The sequence below is a fragment of the Fistularia commersonii genome, chromosome 1 (assembly GCF_037954325.1).
Source record: "Fistularia commersonii isolate RoL2024-O1a breed Wild chromosome 1, RoL_Fcom_v1.0, whole genome shotgun sequence".
NCBI lineage: Eukaryota > Metazoa > Chordata > Actinopteri > Syngnathiformes > Fistulariidae > Fistularia > Fistularia commersonii.
The window spans coordinates 15312572-15333238 of record NC_141284.1 but is presented as its reverse complement, the minus strand read 5'-3'; the positions used below and the strand labels follow the sequence as shown (position 1 = coordinate 15333238).

At 45.3% G+C, this 20667-nt stretch overlaps 3 protein-coding genes across 5 annotated transcripts; 2 read left to right on the top strand and 1 right to left on the bottom strand.

The window, feature by feature from the left end:
* On the bottom strand, positions 1-11818 carry traf3 (TNF receptor-associated factor 3). Of its 2 annotated transcripts, XM_086150365.1 has the most exons (15): positions 11687-11818; positions 10731-11080; positions 6437-6599; positions 5980-6145; positions 5388-5439; positions 3961-4065; positions 3718-3882; positions 3557-3637; positions 3374-3448; positions 2527-2619; positions 2288-2428; positions 1819-1996; positions 1365-1708; positions 1098-1289; positions 1-885 (listed from the first exon to the last, which is right to left on the bottom strand). In XM_086150365.1, the coding sequence occupies exons 3-15, from the start codon at positions 6594-6596 to the stop codon at positions 850-852; spliced, it is 1788 nt and encodes a 595-aa protein (XP_086006491.1). In that variant the 5' UTR covers positions 6597-6599; positions 10731-11080; positions 11687-11818; the 3' UTR covers positions 1-849. The 2 variants fall into 2 exon arrangements, with proteins under 2 accessions (XP_086006491.1, XP_086006500.1); XM_086150374.1 differs by lacking the exon at positions 3374-3448.
* Positions 11772-16181, top strand: rcor1 (REST corepressor 1). 2 transcript variants are annotated; one of them, XM_086150394.1, is made up of 13 exons: positions 11778-12094; positions 12197-12256; positions 12697-12777; positions 12857-12909; positions 13043-13204; positions 13274-13392; positions 13461-13533; positions 13608-13658; positions 13715-13861; positions 13944-14021; positions 14353-14410; positions 14957-15195; positions 15551-16181. In XM_086150394.1, exons 1-13 carry the CDS (start codon positions 11914-11916, stop codon positions 15584-15586), a joined length of 1338 nt encoding a protein of 445 aa, XP_086006520.1. In that variant the 5' UTR covers positions 11778-11913; the 3' UTR covers positions 15587-16181. The 2 variants fall into 2 exon arrangements, with proteins under 2 accessions (XP_086006512.1, XP_086006520.1); XM_086150386.1 differs by having other exon boundaries at positions 11772-12094; positions 13043-13392.
* A 1925-nt stretch (positions 16182-18106) lies between these two features.
* On the top strand, positions 18107-19936 carry ankrd9 (ankyrin repeat domain 9). The gene is made up of 2 exons (XM_086150406.1): positions 18107-18958; positions 19195-19936. The coding sequence occupies exons 1-2, from the start codon at positions 18211-18213 to the stop codon at positions 19371-19373; spliced, it is 927 nt and encodes a 308-aa protein (XP_086006532.1). The 5' UTR covers positions 18107-18210; the 3' UTR covers positions 19374-19936.
* Positions 19937-20667: the final 731 nt, after the last annotated feature.

Here is a 20667-nt window from a genome sequence, read left to right as displayed (position 1 = left end):
TTTTATTTCTCTCTGCTTTTATTTCCCACTTGAACAAACATTCAAAACTGTGCAAATGAATCGAAACAGTCCGATGAAATCCGTCTGGAGATGTCAAAAGGACACTGCAGAACTTCTACCAGTTCCTCCTGGACTTGCTTCTACTGTTGAGAACCAGTAGGACAGAATCAGTCGCCTGACAAAAAACATGGGGTTGACTGAATTACAATAACAGAACGGCCTCTCTTGAACCTTATGACATGATTCAAGGTTTCAGTTACTATAAGTCAAATATGATTATTCTGGGCTGACCTAATCCTAGTCCTGATCGGACCATCTTAGTCCAGCAAAGTCCTGGTCCACGCCAGGCCGGCCTGACCCGACCTGGTCCTAGTCCGGCCCGGTCGTAGTACTGGTCTAATCTGTCAGCTCCTCTGGGGTTGTGGTGGATTTCCCAGCTTGCCTCAGTAAACAGGTTACAAACAGGAAGTAAAGCTCGATGCACAGCATCAGTAACAAGCAGCAACAATGTCCTGGTAGCGGCTATGATGGCTCCGAGTTGTCACCATGGTGATATCATGGTAACACACACACACGCACCAACGTACGCATATGCGCACGAACACGCACGCACGCACGCACACACACACACACACACACACACAAGCACACACACCGTAGCCCAGCAGCCAATCAGAAGATGCCCTGTTCTCTGGCCCCTGATTGGCTGCTTCTGTCTCTTCTTCATTGCTTCAAGGCTGTGTCGCTCCCTGCTGGACACGACTTCCTCGCCATCAAAATCCTTCCAGTCATCCTTGTGGTCTGCTGGCCATCAACAGGTGAGCAACGGCACACCAAGGAGGTCGAGACTCATGGATCAGGAAAGTCAGAGGTATCCACAGTAACCTGAAAATGACAAACACCAAGATGATTCGATCAGAGTCATTTAATCTAATGAAACTACCCTTACAGCCCATCAATCTTTATAACCAGTTTCTTAATATTTACATTGAGTCTCCTTCTTTGGTCAATACTTGTTTATAGAAGCCAAATTAGGAATGGTTTTGACTTTGGACACAGTAATGTCACTAAGTACAAAGGAGGTGCAGTGTTCCCACCTTTATGAAGATGGTGTCATCTTTGATGTAGCTGCCGGTCTCCAGGACAGTCTGGGACACAAATAGTGGACAGCCTGAGGCGATGTTCATCTCCACAGCTGGGCGCCTGAAGCTGCTGCTGTTTGGGTCAGGCTTGAATGCGTCGCCCAGGTGCTTCTTGGACGGCCCCTGGTCCATCAGCATCAGGGTCACCTGTGTGATGCATCGGCAGGATTTAGCGACAAATTGAGCACTCAGCTAATGAGCAGATATGTATCTCTTCACTACCTTCTGTTTGAAAGGCCATGGCAGCAGGGCATCGTACTCGCCCCTCATGACAACGAAAAACAGAGACAGGTGCGTCCCCTTGCCCATGCCATCTCCATTCAGGTAGACGCGAGCGCACATCTTGTATCCAAAGTATCCGGTGTAAAATGGCTGCGAGTACAGAGATAGCGTCTTCCCAGCTACCGCTTCCTGTTTCCGTCTCTTGTAATCCCGGATCTTCCAGATTAATGTCCCGTTATAGCTTGCTGTTTCAAGCACCTGGAAATGCAGGTCCATGTCAGCCAATCGGATCTCGTGGACGCTGAGCAGATCATCATGGCGAGTCAGCTGAGTCTCCAGGGATGCTATAAATAAAAGGACATTTACCGTGGAGTCAGTCGTCACTGAGTAGTCAGTAGCTATTCCTTCTATATCCAATAGTGTTCCATCTGTGAGTGTGTTTGTGTGTTCTGACCCAGCGTGTGTGTTGCCGACCCCGTCCCACTGCGTCCCCCTTGTTCCAAAGCACTGAGTCTTGTCCTGACATTTTCTAGTATTCCTCGAAGATTCTCCATCTCTTCTCTGAGCACACGAAAGGAGCGCAGCTCAATCTCCACCTCCAACAGCTTCTCTGAATGAGAGCTCATCAGTTTCTGCAGTGACAGCGAGAGACAGTCTGTCACAAATTGACTGTCTCACAATTGACTGTCTGGAATGTCAGAGGGGACCAACTGACTGACCCAGCCACCGGATCAGTCAGCGGACAGAAAGTTCTGTTTCATCCAAGACAGTTTGTATCGGCAGTTGGGGCACTTAAGAGTAGTGGCATAAACAGGGGTGGTACTTAGAGAAACAGTTGTAGTTCTTAATATCATAGTGCTCGCAGTATGAGCTCTTATTTTCACAGTACTTCCAAAAGTCCTTAGGGTTTAAAAAATAACTACCTGCATGGTGGCCAGTTTATGCTCAGTCTGACGGTTCTTCTCCCGCAGCTCATTGTTCTGGTTCTCCAGGTCAGAGAGACGATTGCCGAGAGTAGGAAGCACTTTTGACCTCTCCAATAGTTCACCCTTGACCTCATCGACCTGTGAAAGCGAGCAAGCAAACAAGCATGCATGAAAGCACACACTATCTGTGACTTGCTGTAAATTGTTACGTGTCTTGTGTCTGGTTGCTAGGATACCTTGTTCTCAAGCGAGGAGTTCCTGTTGGCCATCATTCTCAGATGTTCAGCTACAAGGGCAGACTCGTGTTGCCTCAAATCCTGATTCAGGCCCTGAAATTGGCCATTAAGTCAATGATAAGAATAATTCAATGTGACTTTTATCTAGACATGTCAAGTGATGAGGAGTGTCTTGGTAAACATTTCAGTTGCGTTTTTTTTTTTTTAACATTTCTTTGGGATTTTATCATGTATGTATCGTGCACATATGTGTGTGAATTCATGGAGGAAACAAGTTCTTGGCCATATTTCTGTTGTAACCTCCCCCTTAATTGTTTTTCATTTATTGAATAACTCCATTGTAACTTTTGGCTACATGATGGACAGATCCAAAGGGCTGATGACTGAAAGAAATGGTAAATAGTCTGCACTTATATGGTGTTTTCATCACTTTTAAAGCACTACACACACACACACACACACACACACACACACACACACACACACACACACACACACACACACACACACACACACACACACACACACACACACACACACACACACACACACACACACACACACACACACACACACACACACACACACACACACACACACACACACACACACACACACTGGGAGCAATTGGGGGTTTAGTATATTTCCTAAGGATGCACTGGCATTCAGGCGGGAGGAACCTGGAATTGAACCACCAGTTCCCAACTGGATGGACATCTGCCCATCCCACAACAAAGACATCCCACAACAAAGAAGCAGCAACAGCGGTGCTAATCGCAGCCCACACAATAGTAGGGGGTAGATGGACCACCAACAATTTGGGAACAGGAGGACAAAATGGAGCTACCTTAAAGTTGCAGCCGTAGCGATGGAACTGGCAGTTGACCTGAGCTTTGGGACACTCAAGCTGGTGATTGGTCAACTGAACCCCAAAATAAAATAAATAAATAAATAAATAAATAATCACTGTCATCAATACTGAAAGGAATAAACATGGCTCCATGCTTGGCCTTCAATTGATGATGCTTACCTCGCTCCGCAGCAGGGAGGAGAAGGAGCAGAAGTTTGGACATGACACAGGGAAAGCCGGGCACACATTCTCCTTGTGTTTCTGAAAATGTGCACAAACACTGTGAGCCAAGTTTACATCAGTGTCACTGTGGTAATGTTATCAGTGAGATCACAGGTCACCTGCAGGTCAGTCAGAGGCATCTTGGTCATGCAGAAGTCACAGGTGGTCTCTCTGTGTTTACACTTCCAGCTAAGGTGGTCTGGCATCTCCTTCCGCATCATCCGTTCTTTGCACTTTCCCAACGGACAAGGGACCTCGAAAAACGGGCACACATTCAGGTGGTCCTGGGGGAGGGGGCGCAGGGGACGTCAGACAGCCAATCACAAAGGGGATTGATTGTTACCTTGGTAATGGACACTCACAGGAATCTGCTGCAGCATCATCTGCTCCGTACAGCCATTAGCTTCACTGCGACAGTAAACCTTCAGTGCCATGATCTCCCGATTACAGCAAACGTCTCGGAAGATCTGCAATCAATAATGAATATGCAAGATCTATAATCAGTAAACACTATAGCTATGTCACCAGCTCATCAGTTAGAAATAGCAGTATGACTGACCCCAGCTATGCCCCCCCCCCCCACACACACACACACACTTTACAATAGTTAAGTCCCTTTGTTTTCCTCACTTTTCACTGTTCTGACTATGTTGACCTGCTCTACCTGACAGAGAATTTTCCGATAGGGCACATGGAATGCCAACGTGGCAAGGTCACAGGTAAAGCTGGGCTAGTTACTATTCGGCCCGACAGCAACAAGAATAGTAAATATATGTATAGGGCACTTTCCATTGAAGCGCTTTACAAGTGAGAACGGTTAACACAAAGGAATAAAGACACACATTACACAAATATATCCTCCCATCCTGTAGGGAGGCAGCCAATGTAGTAAAAGCATCCCATTAAACTACTACATGTCTTTGGACTATGGGAGGAGACTGGAGAACCAGAAGAAAACACAAGCGTACATGAGGAGAACATCCAAACTCCATATAGGAAGATTCCCTTCCATATGAGTTCTCATGTAAGTTGGAAGTGCCTAACACTACACCACTGTGCTGCCCAGGGAAAAAAAATAAAATGAAAAACTCACATTCACATTAACATCACTTAGGACTCATATAATGGCAAACAACTGCGTCTTCACCACTGCGTTAAAGACATCAAAAGAGCAGGCCAGTCTGATGTCAAGAGGCATCCTTTAAAAAGAAGACGTGGCGAATTCTGACAATGTTCCTAAGTTGGAAGAAGGCGCCTCTGGTGACCTTTTTAATATACAAGAGGAGTCCATGCTTGCTCATTAGATAAAAACCTTCAGACCTCCTGGTCAGTCCCTTCAGAATGTTGAAGGCTGCTTCATCGAGTTAGACAAAGCTCAACTGCGTTTTAGTGATGTCTAAAGAGTAACTGACAAAGTACATGGAGAACGCCTGGCTGCAGAAACACTGTCCAGGCGGTTCCTCAGCTCTCGTTATAAACAGAGGTCCATCATCTTGAACCTGTGTCAAACCCAAACAGAACCTCCAAATCGGTCCTGAGTGAATAGTGGACATAATTAGGGCCACTTCAGTCCATGGAGATCTTTAAGCACAAGCCCCATCATCACCCAGAGCTCCTGCCGCCCCACAGACCCCAGAGAGATCCCCTGAAGAAACATCAGCACCAAGTCCTTGTTCCTCAGCGTTATACACAAGCCTTCAGGGTTCTGCTGTTTGTGTTCCTCTGACCATTAGAACATTCCTAAACTCCAACAAACACTCATTGATCCTTATTCAATAATCCCACCTACCTTGTTATTGAACAACGGCTCCATGTCAGCTGGACAGACTGGGTTTGGACGACTGTAGAACACAAACACACCCATGCGCACGCACACACACGGACGCACACACACATGGACGCACGCACACACGGACACACACACACACAGAGTTACTTCATAAACAAGTATAACTACAATTTGCTACATTTGTCCGTCAGTCTGTCTGGTCGTGAGATAAGATAACTTTTATTGATGGCTCTCTTACCTCTGTAGATCAGTAATGAGGCTCTGACAGAAGTGACTTCCACAATATGCATGTTTGCCTGTAAATCTGTCTGTCTCACTGCCTGGTTCTCCAGCTTTTCTCACCTCTACAGTACATTGATGCAGAATTTGACAGGGCTTATTTCCACATGTCGTCTATCTGTCCTGTGAATTTGTCTCTCGCACTGCCTGGTTGTCTACCCTGACTCACCTCAGCAGTCCAATGATGCAGCTCTGAACGAAGGAATGACTACACTCCGTCCGTCCATCTGTCCGTCTGTCCTTCTGTGTTTGTCTGTCTGTCTGTCTTTTTGTGTTTGTATTTGTCTCTGCCTGCTCATCCAGACTGCCTCACCTTAGCAGGTCAGTGATGCAGCTCTGACAGAAGCGATGTCCACACTCCGTCTGTCTGGGCTCACAAAGGACCAGCCTGCACGACTCGCAGCAGTACTTGGCATCTGGTGTTTCTACAAAATGATCTCTGAAGCCGCCATGAAGCGGCAGGAAGCCTGCAGGGACACCTGTCAAATGAGAGACGTGATGTGAGTGACCTTCTGGTTATGTGCTAGGAATGACGGCCAAGTTTGACCACAATAACAATCATAAAGACGCTACCTTACAAACTGGAAGACAGTTTCTCTTCCTTGAAGACAATGAACACAATGTATTTCCAGAGATTTCACAACATAATTAACAACCACTGATCAGAGGCTGTCCATATTGGATGGTGTCAGAGGATCGACAGCTTCTGATTGCCCCAAATCACAAATTGAATTCCATCAGAGTGCACACTGAAAACCTGACAGCATTACCTTGTGGGGGGGCCGCCTCAGAGGAAGCCCAGAGATTAGCTGGCCGATGAGGGGGAGGGGTTATGGGTGGGCCTGCAGAGAGGGGCGTGGTCAGGGAGGGGGCCGCCTGTTGGAGGGGAATCTGCAGCTCCCTCCCGTCAGCACTCCTCCCCGCTGACATGACCTGTTGTGGGGGGGAGACAGAGTTACAACATGGACTGTGGCAGGGCATGGCCCCACACATCGCTGCACTTTGATTTCGATGTTAAGTCCATAAAAGCATCACAAATCAAAGATGGCTGTGTTCACATGCCAGATGTATGGAGGTTCTTCTACACAGGATTCACAGAACTTCTCTGACCCAGTTATAAAAAAAAGCAGATGACAGTCTGCAAAAAATATCAAGGACAGAAAAATAACTAAAAAATCCTTCTAACTGAAAAGAAATTTCTTTGCCTTTCAATAAGATTATCACCAGTCCCGACAAATATGTTGTTGTTACAATAATTGCTCTGCCTGTCTTTAAAGGTTTTTATTGTTGTCTTTTGGTGCGTTGCATTTTCCTCTAACTTCCTCAAGTCTTTTTTGTGATGATGAATAAATAAAACCTATATAAATATATCAATTAAGGGATTGTTCAGTGAAGTTTTTCCAAAGAGAGTTTGTAGCTATTGAAGTAATGAAGGAAATTGATGTGAAATGATGAGTAAATTAGACAGAAAACACCTGAAAATTTCAGAAAATGTACACAAATCTGTGATGAATTTCTGTCAAAATTAAAAAAACAGTAAAGAATTAATGAAATTGGAAGATTTAGTCCTGAATACTCTAAAGTCCAAGAGAAAACAGAATGAAAATGAAAGTGAAATAAAATACACATACTGATCGAGATCACACAGACACACACACAAAAAAAACCATACACTCACACTGATCAGACACACACATAGATCAAGATCGAGCGCGCGCGCGCCCGCACACACACACACACACACACACACACACACACACACACACACACACACACACACACACACACACACACACACACACACACACACTTCCTGTCAGCTGTGGGGAATCTCAGGGTTTTTCCATTGACTGAAACTAACAAACAGACATTAAAGGGCAGTTTCACTCAAACTGAACTGTGACATCATCACAGCTGACGTGGATCTGTTTGCTGCTGTATCAGGCAGGGGGCGCCACATTGGAACATTGCAGATCTTTCAGTCAAATTAATTGGTAAAACTATTTTCACCAATAACCTCCATACAACCTCAACAACTATAACAGATATATTATGATTGTTCCGATATGTCCACATTGGGGATAGTAAAGAACCCCTGCAACTTGTCAGTGTCTCAGCTCCAGTCAGGATGATTCTCCAGTCAAGTGTTTTACCATGGAATAATCAAGGTTTGTTGAAATACATCAAACTGAATCAATCAGTTGCTGATCAATCAGTTACCAGGAATGTTTCCTGTGACCCGACAAGGATGAAAACCATCTCTCACCAGTCCATAACTCTGTTTCCTTGGCATGTTGAAAGGACATGAAAAGCTTCGACATAGCACATTAACATCACAACGCCCCCCCAGTGTCTCAGTGGTGCAACTTTGGCTGGACACAGACACACTATCAAAGACATGTCCAGACGTCTGATGAGTCCTAGATGAGAGGAAGCAGAAGAAACTTAACAAACATGATCATGGAGTTAAGTCTCTGAGTCCAGAGCAAAGGTTTCTCAGAATGATTATGGCCAAAATAATCAAAATACTAATGGACAAATTCAAAAATCTGAGATTATTAAAGATCATAAAAGTAGAAGTAATGAACTAGACGGAGACATAATCCCAGGAGTTTCTCAGGGTTTGAATAAAAAATCTTAAGGAAGTGGAACCGAAAACTGACGTTTTATGAAATCAACCAGCAGCATCAGTAATTAGAGACAGACACACAAACACACAAACACACACACACAAGATTCATAATCCAGATTCAATATAATATTTAATATAGACTATCAAGGAGATTTGACTCTATAGAGGTGACCTCTATAGAGGTGTTTAAAAAGAAGATCCTAAACAATCAGTAATTATAGATTCAGAGTTGAGTATCTAAATTCAATATCAACCATAATTTTTTTGTATGAGAGTCCTGGATGGTGGAACCACCCCCTCTGCACTTCTCTTTCCTCCAATCACTCTACAGTACGAGCATTTTAAGGCTCCTAATATTTTCCCGTCAAATTGATCAAACCTGCACCTCCTCGAGACAAAAATTTTAATTTTGAATAATTTATTGATTATTCTCTGCATTTCATCCATCATGGAGGATCCTTGAACAGTGGACAGCCGCTGAGCAGTGCCATGGAGGCAGTTTGGGGTTCAGTCTCTTGCTCAACAACACCTAGACAGGAAAGGAGGCGATTGGGAATCGAACCTGGAATTTAGGTTCCAAGTCAACTGTTCTCACCACCTAAGCATATCTGTAGAAAAACCTCCAAGTTTCCATCAACTTAATTTTGTTTCATCAGTACCAATCAAAAGAAGACCCACGGGTTTGCAGCATCGGCATGCCTTGTTTCTTCCTGACCTACACCCTAATACCGATCACATGGTAGTGGCAGGTCACATTTTTCAGAGCTGGGGCCTCTAAAAGGTTCAACTGGAACATCTTCATGGAAACCCATCGAAGAGCTGAATGCTAGAGCCTAGTTAGGGGGCATTGGTCCATTCAGGCCAACATTGAACGTGTGGATTAATAATACACTATTAATATCAGATGACTGTATTTATATGACACCCAAACATCAGGTAATGTCGAGGGGAAGAAAAGAGTAGGTTCGTCCTTCTCACTGTTTGCTGTTCTGCTACTCATGTGAGAAGTATGATTTGGCTGCGCAATTCCGTCATAGTGACTGATGGAACACGGAAACAATTTAGAGATGTCAAATTCCTCAAGTTCCTCTTAGATTCTTAAGGCTAATGTACAGAAAATTGGATTGAATGATGACTGAATGTCAATGAAAGACTGGAGGAACAGTCTGAGATGCATCAAGAGAAGAACAAGAGGTGGCTACCCATTTAAAGGTAAAATTGTGTTGATTTCACACAAGATCGTGTAAACATCCTTTAAGAACACTGTGGTTCAATAGGCTGTCCTCTTCTCTATATGACCTCAAACAACTCAAAGCAAAAAACATGCTGGAGAAGGTGGCGGAAACCAGAGACGTGTCTTCTTGACAGAATCAAAGAATTCAGGAAAAACATACTTCGATCAACTGCAAACGTCAGGACCGAAAGGCAACGTTTAATGGATGTAGAGAAAATAAACTGAACAAGTCAACGGAACAGAAGGACAGCCATCCGGCAAGATCTTTGTTTCACAATTGAACAACATAAAGAAGGGGTTTTAGACCTGAAACCTAGTGATGTCACACTTCCTGTTTGTTAAATTCATTTTCCTGGTTGGAATCTGGTATTGTTTGGTCATTAATCTTTAGATGCTTTTACTTCCAACGTCAACCTGGATTATCATTAAAAGTAAAATCTGACGTGTCACGGGAGATAAATCAAATCTTTATGCAGTCAGGATTTCAGCATAACAGTCATGCTAATAAACTGATCATTTAAATAGAAATATCCCAATCATCATCATGAAGTTTAATTTGCGGAACAATATTTGGCATCTTTCCGAACTTCACCAAATGAACATTTTTCAAGCTGTCTTAGGATGGCGGCACGATTGTCATTGGTAGACTCAAAATATTATTCTCAATATTAGCATAACATAATGAATATTAAACTCATAACAATATGATCAATGTAAGCAGTAGTCTAATTAATATCAGTAAAGTAACGATGTTTATAGTAACAGCACACAATTATCATCATCAATAAAGGCACCTAGGTTATCAATATTCCGGATATATGTGAAGATCCATATTAGCATGGATGTTGTTCACTCAAAAACACAGCTAACATGTTAGCTGTGCTACCTAGTCTGTTTAATGAAGCTAAATTTACTTTAGCCGTACATCAGGTAAGCGCGCGCACTCACACACACACTCAAGCAGGCGAACAGACAGACAGACGGACACACACACACACACACACACACACACACACACACACACACACACACACACGCACACACACACACACACACACACACACACACACGCACACACACACAGCTAGCCAAGGCGGCTGTTGTCTTCTCCTTTCACGTTGCTAACATACACTTAGCTAACATGATGCCACCGGGGTTCTGCCGAGGTTCTAACTGTTCTGGTGCCAGTTGGACTCACATGAATCTCCTCAGGCCACAGCTCGGCTCGGCGGCTCCGGGGCTCAGCGTTCTGTCTTCGGGCTTCAAACCGTCGACCTGCCGCGACCGCTGCCACCGAGGCTCCGGGCCTCAGGCTGCCTCCTCATAGTGCGACTCCGGGTTCGCCGTTCACGGGGTTCAACTAAACCGTAAATTGAAGTGACTTCAACCCAGTGTGTTTAACGGGGTTGTATAGTGGAAACCCCCGTTCGCAGCTTCCGTTCAGGAAATCCCCCATCAGCCCGGCGGAGAGCGCCGCCGGGGGGCGCTGTGACCCGGGCAGGGAGGAGGCACCGCCGCGAGCAGATGTTCCACAGAACAAGCTGCGATCTGTGACATTCATAGACAGAAAGAAACGCGACAAGACAATAATCGATACATGATTAAAAAAAAAAATCACAACAGACACTCAAAATCCATTTAAGGGACATGTCAGATAAATGATTACAAAGAGGAAAAAAACGGTCAATCTAATTATAAAAAAAAACAATAATTGCGTGTGTCCATCACATTAGAAACCAGACTTGATGGTTTAATATTTCAAATAAAGTTAACACGAAGCAAATTAAATCGAGAAACAGTGATTGCGAAAAATCCTGTTTTGACCAGCTATAACCTCTTATTTGTGGGAGAAACTGAACTCTTATATCCTCCTATAACGAATTATTAACATCCCTGTTTGCACAAGGACCCACGGTCCATCATCAACACGCACTGTTTGAAAAATGAATACGTTAGTGGATTATCCTCGCAAAAAAAATAAAAAATCTGCAAAATAAGAACCAACCGTTGCATTTAATTGTCTTCATTCAAGCGACATAGAACACATTAACGGCCACCAGGTGGCACCGTATTTTCTGATACGTCGATAGATCGTTAATTACACAAATGTACAAATCCGTCCACGGCGGTACCAGCGGCTAAAAAGAGGCTCACTTCGTTTGCAAGTCGTTCTTGTTCCGTTTGTCGTTTGTGCTCCCGGTTCTCGGGCACCGGGGTTTGTGCCGCTGCTCCTCAGTCGGCTTCGCACCGGGACTTCCGCCGCCGCCCGGAACACACAGCTTAGCTTCGCGGCGAGGTTAGCTTAGCTGTGCGCCAGCGGACTGCCGTCGGCGGACCGCCCCGCTCCACAGTAGGTTACGCGGCTGTTAGCTGGTGGCGACATGCCGGCGATGCTGGAGAGAAACCCGGAGGTTCCGGGAAAACGGAGAGGCAGGGCTCCCGCGGGCGGCGTCCCCGGAGCGGCCGCCAACCTTGGGGCGAAGAGCCTGTCCGGTAATGGAACCAGCACTAACAGCTGCTGGGAAGAAGGAAGTTCAGGCTCCAGCAGCGACGAGGAGCATGGTGGGTATCCTTGCTACATGCACATAGTACGCGGAGTTCAGGTACTGATCCATTGTTTCCATTTGTCTACGTTTTTATTTGTGTTTGTTCGTACGCGCACAGGTGGAGGTGGGATGCGAGTCGGACCGCAGTACCAAGCCGTAGTTCCAGATTTTGACCCGGGTAAGAAAGCGCAGACATCTATGGGTAGCCTCGAACTCTCAGGTCGATCGTAACTGGGGTAAATCCTGAAAAATTAGGATCATTTTAACAGAAAACATCCCGTCCCGCTCAAATAACCATTTTGAAATCAAGGATCAACTTTCCCAAAATGAATCAGCAGAGATTTACCCAAGATGATGAATCACTCTCATTCGAAAAATGTACGCGAATAATTGCAATACACTTAAACCATACATTAGATTTATATGTTTTATTTCAACTAAGGGTTGCCCAAAACTTGTACACATTTACAGTAACAAAGGGCTGTTTCAGCCAGGTTTAATTTCAGTTCAGATAGGTGATGATAACCAGTTAGATTGTAATTGGGGGGTACAGAACAGGTAGGTTGATGTATGTGTGTGTGTGTGTGTGTGTGTGTGTGTGTGTGTGTGTGTGTCCAGCGGTGGCCGAGGAAGCTCGCCTCAGAGACAACCTGGGTATGTTGGTGTGGATCCCCAGCAGCTGCTTGAACCAGACTCAGTGTAAGGCCTGGAAGACTGACACATGACTTCTGACCAGTTTGACTTTGGATCATAGTTGATGGTGTTTATTGTTTCTCAGTGGACGAGTACATCTCCATTGCCAAGGAGAAACATGGCTACAACATGGAGCAGGTTAACTTTGACACTTTCTTAACCATTGATGCAAAATCTATTATTGTTTAGGATATGTTGAATGGAAGTAATCATGTTATTGCTGTCTTACTACAATCAACAGTAATGATTATAAGTACTCACATTATCCCAGGCGCTCGGGATGCTCTTTTGGCACAAACACAACATCGAGAAATCTCTGGCCGACCTGCCAAACTTTACCCCGTTTCCTGACGAATGGACAGTGGAGGACCGCGTTCTTTTCGAACAGGCCTTCAGCTTCCATGGGAAGAGCTTCCATCGCATCCAGCAGATGGTGGGTCCCCAGCTCCTCCCCCTGGAGCTGCTCCACTCTCCGCTGATCTCCATTGCTTCTCATCCACAGCTTCCTGACAAGTCCATGGCTAGCCTGGTGCGGTTCTACTACTCCTGGAAGAAAAGCCGCAGCAAGACGAGCCTGATGGACAGACAGACACGCCGACACAAGAGGGACCGAGGGGATAGGTGAGACATGACGGCCTAGAACACTCCAGTTTGGTGGAAACCATAAGGTAACCATCGATGTGTTTCAGTGATGACGAGCTGGATGAAAATCATCCTCCCAGTGACCCGGAGACCAACCAGGCGAGAGACGAGAAGAAAGAGGTAACCAGCTGTTTATTTTAGCTTTGATGACCATATACTGTTTACCAACGGTTTGTTTACCAACTTGTTTTTAGGTTGTTTCAGTATCTGAGAGGTCAGAGGTCAAACCTGTTGCTGGACTAAAGGTAAGACAAGCATGTTTCCCCCTTGTCTGTCTGTATCTCACCTGTCTGTCTCTCAGGTGGGTGTCAAGGCATCACAGCGTCTGAAGAAACGCCCCCCTAGAGGAATGTTCTTGAAGCAGCAGGATGTTGTTTCTCTGTCGACTAATTCCGCTCAGGGACTCATTCGAAAGCTAGACGGACAGCTGGTGTCCATCAAGAGACAGGTGCCTTTCTGTTTGTCTCGATGACCCTTTTCTCTCACCTGTCTGTCTCTCACCTGTCTGTCACTCATCTGTCTCTGTCCAGATCCAGACCATTAAACAGTCAAACAGCACTCTGAAGGAAAAGCTCAGCTCAGGAGTTGACGAGTTCAGACAACCTGAGGTAAGCTTGCCAGCATCTTCACCTCACATCTCCTATTGTTGCCAGTAGCCGGTTGGTGACCAAAGCAGCTGTTTAGTAACCATAGTAAATGAGGCGAGGAACTGAGCTCCAGGTGTGTATCACAGCTGCAGTAAAATTTGTGTTTAGGACGTACAAGAGCAAACTAAGACGTCGCTAAAAGGCTTAACAACACATTTATGTAGTAGAACTCCAGATAGTTTTATGAAATAGCACCTAATGCTAATGGCTAGCATTTTAATTCTTGACCATAATGTTTACTTACTCTTATTTCTTAGAGAGGCTCATCACTTGCGGATCTTGTTTTTCGCAGGTAAACCAGAAATTCAATGCTCGCTGGACAACAGAGGAGCAGCTGCTGGCTGTACAAGGTAAAGAAAACCAAAAACAAAGCTGGTGCTTAGCATACTCCTCTAGATTCATACAGTTGTAAAGACTTGAGATTGTATCTAAATTAATAACAATGGCATTGAGCTGACTGACATTTTAATACTTCACGTAATTCATTCAACAGTGAAGGGGAAGGCCAGAAAACAAGACAATAAAATAATGGTGGGAGAAAGTGCTTTTTGTTTGGATCTGTTTGTCAAAATTTTTCAAAGTAAGAGCACAGGGTTAGGGCCAGGTCCTCTGAGATCTACTGCAGTATGCGGCTTAGCCAGTCCACAGCCTTTAACACCGATCTGAAGCCACAGTGCGCAATGTGAAGCACAACTTTTTAGTAAAAAACAAAACAAGAGTAAGTTATGCTGCCTGTCACTCCATCCCAAAGTAATGGAAGGAAAGGTACTTTCACCCCAACCTCCTGCTTGATTAGTGGGGTTTTCTAAAAAATGGCATGTGCATATCTCGTGCGTTTGTTCATCTATCACTAAAGATCTTCTCCCGCCACTCCCCTTTCGTCCAATGACTTATAGCTATCAGGAAATATGGACGGGACTTCCAAGCCATATCAGATGTGATTGGGAACAAGTCAGTGATGCAAGTGAAGAATTTCCTGGTGAACTACAGACGTAGATTCAACCTGGACGAGGTGCTGCAGGAGTGGGAGGCCGAACATGGGTCGGACGGAGGAGGCACGCCAGAGGACGACAAAATGGTGTCCAGTCCTGCTGAGGAGGGCGAGGAGGAGGGCAGCGCCCGGGAGGTGAAGGAGGTGGGGAATCTTCTATTGACTGAAAATTCCAGAATCCTCTGATTAAATTTCACTCTTATCAGAGTTTAAGGCTCTTTAGAAGTCAAACTCAGCGAATTTGTTACTGCTCTTTTTGATGGCTGTCCCACCTGAGCTGACACATTCAAATTAAGAAGGCTCCAAATTGAAAGACCCTCGATATAAGATTATCAATATATTTTTTAACAATTTTAGAATTTAGTCATTATGGCCATGTATTCTAACATGTTTAGCAAAAAAATTAATCATCAGTACTGTCAAAATAAGAATAATTCTAATTCCCTGAAAAGTCCTTGACTATTTTTTTTTTTACCTGAGTGTGTTGTCTTTCCTGCAGGAGGCATCATCTCCAGGAGAGGCCGGGACCTCCTGACCACCTCTGGCCTGCCCCACCAGTTTTTATGACTTTATGAATTATTTTCACAGAATAATGATGGATCTTTGTGTGTGTGTGTGTGTGTGTGTGTGTGTGTGTGTGTGTGTGTGTGTGTGTGTGTGTGAATGCGCATGCGTGTGTGTCAGCTGCCATAATTGCTCTGGACCAATGAGGGAATTGACCTTACTGTCAATCAAACTCTGTGGGACCTATCTTTTTCCCCCAAACTGTGTGTATGAACATTGAGGACAATCAGACAATTTAGGAAAAATAAACTATTGAAATATCAATGCAACTTAAGTCAAAAAATCTCTAAAAACAGTCTAACAGAACCATTTTCCCATCTTCTATCAATTGACCTTTTAAACTGGTTCTTGTGTGTGCGTGTGTGTGTGTGTGTGTGTGTGTGTGTGTGTGTGTGTGTGTGTGTGTGTGTGTGTGTGTGTGTGTGTGTGTGTGTGTGTGTGTGTGTGTGTGTGTGTGTGTGTGTGTGTGTGTGTGTGTGTGTGTGTGTGTGTGAAGAGAATGACACCAAAGTTTCTCCAGTAGGAAAAGAAGAAACAATCATCATTAAAGGATTTTTATTCCTTCCTTTTAAAGTGTTTGTTTTGTTTTCTCAGGGCTGATTTTACTGTTTTTTAACTTCAGATCACATCCCCTGCATGCCATCAGATATTTCACACAGTTCCCAGGCATCTTGGGAAACTTTATTTTTCTGTTACTCTGACAGATGAAGGTTTTTTTTGTTTGTTTTTTTTTTCAATACGGTTTTTCTGATAAAGGAGTTTTGAAGTGCTAATCAGTCACGTGACACTATTTTTTTTTTTTTTTTTTTTTTTTTTTTTTTTTTTTCATTTTGATATATTTTATGAATTTGTGAAACGTCGAAACCTTTTTTCGTGTATATTCTGAATTGACTTTTTCAATTTAACTGGAGGGCTAAAACCATATTAGACACTGCGGGGATTGGCCAGCAGGAGGCGCCACTGACAAGCTGCAGCCTGTCAATGGCGTCTTTACGTTTCATGACGCAATCTAAAAAATATTTTGAAGATGCCGATTAACGTCAACGTGATTTATTTCAGCGGACTTTTGCTCACTGATCAATATTTTATTATTCTACTTAGTTTACAGAACTTTTTTTGAAATGTATTTTTTGTGATGTCACTTTTAGCACAGTCTTGATGTATGGAAATTAACCTAGAAATCAATCCATTGATGGGATTGGTTAAACTCTTGAAACATTGATTTGATTCCGAAACATTTTGATTTGATGGAGAAATAAAAAAAAAAAACTAATTCTGACTCCAGTGAAAATATTTTCTTCATGTCAAATGAGTAACAAGTCTGAGCATGTGCAAGCCACAAATTATTTGTCACAGGTTTTTGATTGGCAGACAAGCAGGGGTAGTTGTGTGTGCATGTTATAGCCCCGACTAGTCCATCATGTATACGTGTGTGGGGAACACCCCTCAGTCACTCCAGTGTGTATTGCCATGTATGTAAAACCCTAAATCTCTCTAGTGTGTGTGTATGTATGTAAAAGTGTATGTGTCTGTAAAACCCTTCCCCCAATCACTTCAACAAGCCTGTGTGCTTTACTGTTCACACTGTGTGTGTAACAACCCAAAAATACTCCAGTATGCATACCTTTGTGTGTTTGTGTAATGCTTGTGCATACCCTTGTGTGTGTAATAACCCCAGTCACTCGTTTACAACTGTGTGTGTGTGTGTATTTATGTGCATCTATCACCAGCAATCACCCAGTGTACATATCTGCGTGTTTGTAGACACACTACTACGTAAGGCTGTGTGTGTAACAAACCCCAATTACTCCAGTGTGTATACCTGTGTGTGTGTGTGTGTGTGTGTGAGTGTGTAGCACACTGAAAAACTCAGTGTAAAACGGTGTGTGTTTGTGTGTACACGTGTAACATCCCCCAATCACTCCAGTACGTATACTTGTGTGTGTAACACCTGGAATAACTCATTTTTGTCTGTGAGTGTATATGCGTGTATCAATTCAAGCCCCAAATTACTCTAGCGTGTATATAAACGCATGTGTGTATGTAACACCTCCCAAATTTCCACCACATAAACCTATGTGAGTGCGTAACATCCCCCAATCCCTCAAGCATGTGTACTTGTATATGTGAGTGTACGTGCATGTTACAGCCTCACATCAGTCCGGTGTGTAAAAGTTGTTGTGTGCCTGTGTTTGTGCATGTAGCAATCCTCATATCACTCCACAGTTTGTGTTTGTGTATGTACATGTGACACTCCAATGTCTCCAGTACACCTGTGCATGTACGTGCGTTCATTATCCCACAATCACCCCAGTGAGTATAGCTCGGCCCTCTCTTAGTGTCGCTCTGTCCGGTTACATAACCGTGGCGCGACCCCGCGGCATCATGTTCGCGGGGTCGCTATGTTCACTATGTGCACGGCGCACAACACTCGATCCTCCACCAAACACCCCAGGGTGGGGGCCCGGGGGCATAAAAGCCCGAAAACGTGTGAGTGTGAGGCTGGAGTCTCAGGGACACGCAGGGGGGGCACCGCCGGTCCGACCGTGCGGTTGGGTTGAACGCACGGGAGTGTAAAGCGTACCCTGTGACGTCATGCCGTGGTCGCTGCCCGCACCCGCGTCGCGGCGGCAGTGCGAACGGACGGCCTTCGCCTTTTACTGTGCGGTGCGGGAGCAACGCGCGGTTTGGCTGTTGGAGGACATGCGCAGTATGGAGGCGTTCTGTTGGGACGACGACCGGCCGCGCTCCTTCTCTCCCGCCGACGCGCTCCTCTACGCGCTGGTTCACGACCACCAGGAGTACGCGCAGCACCTCCTCCGCAGATACTCCGTGAGCGCGCTGCGCGCACCGCGCTGCCTGTTCTGCTGCCGCGGCGGCGGCGCGCCGCATCTCAGCGTTGCCGTGCGCTACAACCGCTTGTCCATCCTCGCCATGATGGCGGACGCGCTGCGGGACGGCAACAAGCGGCGGGACTATCTGGACAGCTGCGGCGGCTGCGCGCACGAGAAGGACGCGGGAAAGACAGCGGTGCAGCTGGCGGTCGAACTGTCGCGGCCCGACTGTCTGTTGCTGCTGCTCGTGCACGGTGCGCGGCCGCACGGCCTCGAAGCGGCGCTGCAGCGTCTCAGCTCTTGCGCGGCGGCGGAGCGGCTTGACGCCCAACGCTGCCTGGACCTCTTGCTGCTCTTCCTCCCGGACGCGCCGGCGCCGCGCAGCCTTCGCGGCGACCCGCAGCGCTGGAGAAGCCTGCTGGGCGATGAAGTGTTCGCTTGGCTGTGCGGCCTGGCCCCGCCTCCCCTGCTGGTGCAGGCTCTCCGGGTTCTGGCCCGGTCCTTCCCAGGTCAGATCAGCCGTCTGCCCCGTTTTCTGCACCCGTGATGCGGCCGCGGCCGCGCCTCGACACTCGGTCCACCAGAGGATCGGTGTGTGGCAGTGGAAGGACTTACGCGATAGACGTTTTACCGTGTGTTTAATAAAGATGAAATTATTTTTGCACAAAAAGTCAAACATCTGTATGTGATAAATTATTTCTAAATGTGTTCAAATTCTGCTTTTCCTTTTGACCGTTCCCTGCAGGGGTCACATCAGCGAATCAACTTCCTCCATGTGACACTCTTCTCTCACCCAAACTTACTTCATGTCCACTCGCACTACATCTACGTCTTCTCTTTGGCCTTCCTCTCGGCCTCCTGCCCGGTAGTTCCGACCTCAGCATCCTTCTTACAATAAGTTCACTATCCCTCCTCTGTACATGATGGAACCGTCTCGGTTTGGCCTCTGACTTTAGCTCCGAAACATCTAACATGTGTGTCCCTCTGATGGACTCATTCCTGGGTCATCCAATCCATCCTGGTCACTCCCAAAGAGAACCTCAACGTCATCATCACTGCGACCTCTGGCTATGCTTCCTGTAAACAATACAGCACTGCTGGTCCTACCACTGTTTTGTACACATTACCTTACTGATACTTTATCACACACTACCCCTGACACTTTTCTCCATCCGTTCCAACCTGCTTGCACACATTTCTCCATGTCTTTTCCACACTCTCCGTTTTTCTGGACTGTTGACCTGATGTCATTAAAACCCACCACCTTCCATATCTTCACTCCCTTTTGCCTCAGGGTTCCACTTGGGTCCCTCTTGTTTACAAACAAGTGTCTTACTGCAGCTGACCTTCATTCCTCTCCTTTCCAAGGCATACTGCCACCTCTTAAGATTTTCCTGCACCCACTCCCTGCTCTCACTATAGATCACAATGTCTTCTCAATGTGTCAGAACAATAAAAGCAAATAAAATAGACACAAACTTGTGGAACGAGAGTTAATACTTTGAAACACAGAAGAAATACATTGTCAGGGACCTCTTTCTCTCGCTGTTAAAGATAACTTGAAGCTGCCAAAAACCAACCTGAAGTGAGATTGCAGGCAATTAATGAAATACTGTTTACCACTGACCACTTTTCTGGAAATATCAGGAGTAAAAGTTGTTTTTCTTGATTCTTTTTTAGTTTTTCTTTAAACGTATTTTTGGGTTAATAGATTCTATTTCATGTTTTGGATAAATTAGACAAAATTCACTTTATTTACCTGAGAATGAGCATCAGGGTGTCACTGTGGGAGTTGGGAAGGTCCCAGGTTCTGCTCCACTGGTCAGCCGGGTTCTGTCACCATATTCTCCTTCTCTCTTTAGGATCCCCGTCTTCCTCCAAATGTCCAAACGGAATCTATAGGTTTAATGAAGACTAAATTGTCCATTTGCGCGAATGACAGTGACCAGTTGGATGAATGACAACCACCCTGCCCAGGCTAATCCCCGCCTATTGCCTCAGTGTCAGCTGGGATTCCCCTCCCAAAATGTGGAGCACAACAAGCGGAGCAATATTTTCAAATGTGAAGAAATCTCTGCTGGTGTTTCTGAACATTTGACATGTGAAATTCTGAAACACATGAAATTATCAGGAGTGCTGATTTGAATCAAATGATCGGAGTGACAGATGTCCAGTTAAATAAGACATCATCAAATTTGAGGTTGTGAAGGACCAAAGC

Excerpts from the sequence above, each read along its gene's own strand:
- traf3 (XM_086150365.1), bottom strand. The coding sequence starts at position 6,596 with ATGTCAGCGGGGAGGAGTGCTGACGGGAGGGAGCTGCAGATTCCCCTC. Across the intron at positions 6,146-6,436 it reads TGAGGCGGCCCCCCCACAAG|GTGTCCCTGCAGGCTTCCTG; the intron begins GTAATGCTGTCA and ends CTCATTTGACAG. Across the intron at positions 1,290-1,364 it reads CATGGCCTTTCAAACAGAAG|GTGACCCTGATGCTGATGGA; the intron begins GTAGTGAAGAGA and ends TGCATCACACAG.
- rcor1 (XM_086150386.1), top strand. The coding sequence starts at position 11,914 with ATGCCGGCGATGCTGGAGAGAAACCCGGAGGTTCCGGGAAAACGGAGA. Across the intron at positions 12,778-12,856 it reads CTGCTTGAACCAGACTCAGT|TGGACGAGTACATCTCCATT; the intron begins GTAAGGCCTGGA and ends ATTGTTTCTCAG. Across the intron at positions 13,393-13,460 it reads AAGAGGGACCGAGGGGATAG|TGATGACGAGCTGGATGAAA; the intron begins GTGAGACATGAC and ends GATGTGTTTCAG.
- ankrd9 (XM_086150406.1), top strand. The coding sequence starts at position 18,211 with ATGCCGTGGTCGCTGCCCGCACCCGCGTCGCGGCGGCAGTGCGAACGG. Across the intron at positions 18,959-19,194 it reads TCTGGCCCGGTCCTTCCCAG|GGGTCACATCAGCGAATCAA; the intron begins GTCAGATCAGCC and ends CGTTCCCTGCAG.